The sequence below is a fragment of the Ctenopharyngodon idella genome, chromosome 24 (genome assembly GCF_019924925.1).
Source record: "Ctenopharyngodon idella isolate HZGC_01 chromosome 24, HZGC01, whole genome shotgun sequence".
Taxonomy (NCBI): Eukaryota; Metazoa; Chordata; class Actinopteri; order Cypriniformes; family Xenocyprididae; genus Ctenopharyngodon; species Ctenopharyngodon idella.
Genome location: NC_067243.1, coordinates 14,079,071 through 14,084,886, shown reverse-complemented (window position 1 = coordinate 14,084,886; position 5,816 = coordinate 14,079,071). Strand labels below are relative to the sequence as shown.

Below are 5,816 nucleotides of genomic sequence, written 5' to 3'. Positions count from 1 at the left end.
GCACGGCGTCTTATTTATAACGGCCACTGGGATGCCATTCTCTCCCAGTGAACTGGCTACCTCTCTTTCCAACAATAGTTCACACTGTCCTCGAGAGCCATAAATTATCTTCTAATATTAAATGCAACTGTCTGTCGACAGTCTCCATTGTGAGACCCGTTCCAATACCCCATCTTCACATGGGACGGCCCACCTTTGAGTGATGTAGGGTTGTAATGTGTCCTAAAAAGGCTTGAGGTTCTGAAGCCCTGGTGACACGGATCCTATATAAATACGGGAGCAGGTGAACTGGCCGCTCACTCTCTTTTTTTCTACCGCTCTTGAGGGAGCAAGTTTTCCAGGCCTCTTGTGCAAGCTCTCCTGGGTGAGTGTACTTCAATGGATCTTTATGTTAAATGGTTTGTTGGACTACAGCAGATAGTGTAGAGAAGCTTGGTTTTTGGATATACGTAGTGTGTTTAGTTCACCAAAAACTGAAAATTCTCGTGTCGTTCCAAACCTGCATGACTTTGTGGAGCACAAAAGAACATGTTTTGAAAATCTGTTTTCGTCCGAACACTACTGTTTAAAAGATTGGGGTCAGAAAGTCTATGTCTTTTATTCAGCAAATCCATTAAATTGGTCGACAGTGACAGTAAAGACATTTATAATGTTGCATAAGATTTCTATTTCAAATATATGTTGTTTTTTCATCAAAAGAATCTGAAAAAAGTTGTCACGGTTAACACAAAACTAGCACAACTGTTTTCAACATTGATAATAATAACAAATGTTTTTTGCGCAGCAAATCATCATATTAGAATGATTTCTGAAGGATCATGTGACACTGAAGACTGGAGTAATGATGCTGAAAATTCAGCTTTGCATCACAGGAATAAATTACATCTTAAAATATATTAAAATAGAAAACAGTTATTTTAAATTGTAAAAATATTTCACAATATTACTGTTTTTATTGTATTTTTGATCTAATAAATGCAGCCTTGGTGAGCAGAAGAGACTTTTTTCTAAAACATTTAAAAAATTTTGCCAACCCCAAACTTTTAAACATGTATATTGAAAGTCAGTGGAACTTCAAAATGTCTTCTTTTGTGTTCTGCAGAAGAAATATAGTCATACAGTATAATAATTAATCATTTAATGAATTATTTGGTACATACACAGGAGAGCAGTGAAAATTTTGCATCTTCGTAACAACAGAAGCAGCACAATAAAAACATTACAGGCAAATAAACTAAAGCTTTTTATGTTCAACTCAAGATATCAAATAATAATAAAATATGTATTATTTATAGCACATTGCGCATCTGCCGAAGGGAGGGTATGACTGAATAACATAAGTTGTCAGAAAAGTTCTTTTTAAGCACAGAATGTGAATCATTTATGTATAGCTTCAAGTGCTACATAAATTCAACTAGCAAAGACAAGTATTTAATAGGCAAGAGAAAATCCTTTTGCTTTTTAATGGAGTCATGTGTTTACTCCCCATGCCATTTGTGTTGAAACACCAGCTGTCTAAGCAAACATGTGCGACGAGGAAGAGACCACCGCTCTGGTGTGCGACAATGGCTCAGGTCTGGTGAAGGCCGGCTTTGCCGGTGATGACGCTCCCAGGGCTGTGTTTCCCTCCATTGTGGGCCGACCCCGCCATCAGGTGAGACCGCGACGTTCACTGACGCCATCAGGGGCTTAGTCTTATTTTGATCCAATCAGTAAAGCACCTCTTAAGTCACAGTGCTTACGCTTTCACCTTTGACCTCTAAAGGCGACATGTCCTTATTTCTAATGTTTATTATTAATTTTTAAGTTGGGGCGGAAAGGTCACCCTGAATGTGTGGATTGTGACTGACGGGTTGTGTTATGGTTTCTTCCTTTAGGGTGTCATGGTCGGTATGGGTCAGAAAGACAGCTATGTAGGAGATGAGGCCCAGAGCAAGAGAGGCATCCTCACCCTCAAATACCCCATTGAGCATGGCATCATCACCAACTGGGATGACATGGAGAAGGTAGATCATACAATTATTCCCTTTTAAGGAGTAAAAGTGTGTTTTCGGCAAAAAAAATTGGCAAAATTTTCTTTTGTCAAATAGCATAGAGATGTATAAAGCACAGCTCAGACGTTACTTGCAAACAAAGCAGCTTTCTGTTGGTCACCACGGCAAATTCATTAGAACAACTTGAACCTGTTGCGAATTATGCGTGAGGAAATCTTTCGCCTTCACGCAAAATTTCTATGGCGTTACATTTGTGCCAAAAAAAGCATTATAAGCTGCTCTAAATGAAGGTTCTGCAATGCATTTTACAGATACAGAACGTTTAGATTTTTTTCAATAATGAGCTTTCTAAAACCTTTAGATGCATTTATTTTTATGTTCTAAAAACAAGTCCCAATGTTTCATCTTTGTGCTTTGTCATAATATTCATAAAGAAAAAAGTGAGAACTTATTATTTAAATAATCTAAACATTTTATTTGTTTTCCTGGATATCTGTAAAATGCATTGCAGTATGTTAACTGAGAGTAGTAACAAATAAAACAACATCAATAACAGTAGCATAGACAAACATAGTGTACAAAAAAAGTCAACAATTTTTGGAAACAGCCAAAAACGAAAGAACAAGACAACACAGAAGACGACAGAACAAATTGAAACAAAAAAGAACATGCACATCAGCAAATACTGACTTGTCTTAATAATTACGCAATAACTGTAAACATGAACAAATGTATGGTACAAAGCAGATGATTGCTTTTTGGCACAAATGGAACCTTTTGCCCATGAAAATCTGCCGAACGGTAAATGTGACAGCATCTTAAAACCTTGTGAACTGAAATATATAGTGTTTATACATGCAAAACACTATATAGTGTTTTGCATGTAATGAAAAATACAATATTATTTTCTTAGATCTGGCACCACACTTTCTACAATGAGCTCCGTGTGGCCCCTGAGGAACACCCTGTTCTCTTGACTGAGGCTCCTCTGAATCCTAAGGCCAACAGGGAGAAGATGACCCAGGCAAGCCCTTTTTAAAGACTTTAAAATCATGACATTAATAGTATTATGTTCATAATATTAATATTGGTTTCTATCTGTATTTCAGATCATGTTTGAGACCTTCAACGTTCCGGCTATGTACGTGGCCATCCAGGCTGTGCTCTCCCTGTACGCCTCTGGCCGTACCACAGGTTAGCATTGGCTATATTGACTATCATAGTTGTTCTAAACTTCATCTTCTTGGTTTTTCACGATTTTTTTTTAATGTGCTTCAGGTATTGTGCTGGACGCTGGTGATGGTGTGACCCACAATGTGCCCGTATATGAGGGTTACGCCCTTCCACATGCCATCATGAGACTGGATTTGGCCGGCAGAGACCTGACTGACTACCTGATGAAAATCCTGACTGAGAGAGGCTACTCGTTTGTCACCACTGGTAATTTAACGCTTTCTGCAGTTTCCACATAAATTATATATTTAATTTATTCATGTAATAAATACTAAACCATATCTCAAATGTAAAATTGTGCTTATTTTATATTATACGTGACTCGTAAGCCTTCCAGTTTACGCTGTAGTGAGTGATATCTTCATTAGCTAAACAGCACCGCCTTATGGTCAATGCTAGTAACTGCGAAACTGTACCAGCTGCTGTTCTTTAATAATTTAAGTGCATTTAATACCTTTCTAACTCGCTGTTACAGCCGAGAGGGAGATTGTTCGTGACATTAAGGAGAAGTTGTGCTACGTGGCTCTCGATTTTGAGAATGAGATGGCCACCGCCGCCTCCTCCTCATCTCTGGAGAAGTCCTACGAGTTGCCCGACGGTCAGGTCATCACCATTGGTAACGAGAGGTTCCGCTGTCCCGAGACCCTCTTCCAGCCCTCTTTCATTGGTCAGTTTCTCATTGGTTCATTTGAATAATTGCTGGATTTTGATGTTTTGTTCCCTAGTCAAAAAATACTAGCGGAATGAATCTCAGTGGAAATTTTAGGCCTATGGGATATAACTAAGACAAAAATATAACAGTCAAATAAGAGTAAAAATAATTTAATAAAGAGTAACAATTTCACTTTTTCCAGTAGGAAATAGTATTTTTATTATTATTATTATTTTATTTTTTAGATGATTCTTATTTGATTCAATTAGGATTAGATCTAAATTATAAAACTATAAAATAAAATATTTTATAATAAAATAATAAAAAAATAAAAAAAAGTTTAATAAAGACTAACATTTTCTCTGTTTCCAGTAGGAAATAATTTTTATTTTATTTTATTTTTATATGATTGTTAGGCTATTTGATTTATTTAGGATTGGATCTAAATTATAATATATGTTAATATAGGAAAAAATTATAAGCTGTTCATAATTTTTCTGGTCAGCCAAAAACTGTTTAATCGGCATAATCATGTAGCTCTTGAGAAAACAACTTTTGTTATGTCGAGATCACGAGAAAACAAGACAGAAAAAATGTCCTCTAAGGGCTTCCATAGAATCATGTTCACATTCCTTTTTGGATTTTTGACTGGGTTTCTTCTTAATGATAGACAAGCTTTGAATATCCCTACATTATGCCTTGTTTTTTAATCAATTATTAATGTAAGTTTCTGAAACGGGGCCTACATTGAACCACTAAGCCCACACTCAAAATATATTCTCCCTTTTGAGCCATTGCCATGCCTAGATTCCCATTGATGAAAAATTCATGTTATTAATAATTCTCAATCATTTGCACATCAGTCTATGTGCGGCAACACAATTAAACCCACCTTCCACGGGCACGGCATAGCGGTCAAGATTCCCACAGAGAAAAATTCAAACAACTGCATTTTTCGGCGAATATCTCTTAGATTACAGTGCACTTTTAGGAGAGGTGACACAGTGACGGATCACCTTTTGTCAGGAACTAATTAGGAGCGTTTCAGTATATGGCCACAGGCTGAGGGGCTATTTATGGTGTACAGGGTTCTTAGTCTTGACATTGTACATCAATCACTGTTTCCTTATCCAGTAGAGCTGATAGGACAATGGCTCACCAGCAGTTCTTCCCTTAATGAAATCAGCGCTATTATGTAATCTGCACTTGCATGAATTAGCATGGTACTGCATATGTAATGTAGGCCTATTTAAATGGAAGTATGCTTCATGTATAATCCCATTCATCATCTAAATTACATTGTCTGTAGGTATGGAGTCTGCTGGTATCCATGAGACCACTTACAATGGCATTATGAAGTGCGATATTGACATTCGTAAGGACTTGTATGCCAACAACGTACTGTCTGGCGGTACCACCATGTACCCTGGTATCGGTGACAGGATGCAGAAAGAGATCACAGCTTTGGCTCCCAGCACCATGAAGATCAAGGTACAGTTTAGGACTAGTTCATTTTGGACTTGAGATCAACTTTTTTAAGGGCTAAAGGCCCATTGACACCAATAACAATAACTATAATGATGACTTAGCGTCCACACCAGTGGATGATAATGCTCTGTTTATCAGTTTACCAATTGCTTTCAGTTAAATGTAGCTAAAACTGGTCGCTAGATGATGTCATACTGGTGAGTCCACTGATCTATATTAATATTAATATAGATCAGTGGGCGAGTCATAGAATCTAGATAAGGTTTGTCCAAGAAGTTGCTAGATTTGTCACTAGGCTTTTGAAAAAAGTCTCAAAAGGGGCGGGGAAGTCGATAAATCTAGCGACAAAATTGCTAAATTGGCACTGCAGTTTCGCGCTGCAGTTTTGTCGTCTGCCGCTTTAAATGCGCGAGCTCTTTAAAGTCAAGTGGGTTCTGATTCGCTGTTAT

The 5,816-nt window shown here is 37.4% G+C and overlaps 1 protein-coding gene across 1 annotated transcript in view; it reads left to right on the top strand.

The window, feature by feature from the left end:
* Positions 1-255: 255 nt before the first annotated feature.
* acte1 (actin, epsilon 1) overlaps positions 256-5,816 on the top strand; it is a 6,602-nt gene continuing 1,041 nt past the window's right edge. Inside the window, exons 1-8 of the mRNA XM_051884784.1 lie at positions 256-364; positions 1,512-1,654; positions 1,878-2,006; positions 2,908-3,018; positions 3,104-3,188; positions 3,273-3,434; positions 3,703-3,894; positions 5,189-5,370. Coding sequence (XP_051740744.1) covers positions 1,526-1,654; positions 1,878-2,006; positions 2,908-3,018; positions 3,104-3,188; positions 3,273-3,434; positions 3,703-3,894; positions 5,189-5,370 — 990 coding nt within the window. The 5' untranslated portion in view covers positions 256-364; positions 1,512-1,525. The remainder of the gene's footprint in view (positions 365-1,511; positions 1,655-1,877; positions 2,007-2,907; positions 3,019-3,103; positions 3,189-3,272; positions 3,435-3,702; positions 3,895-5,188; positions 5,371-5,816) is intronic.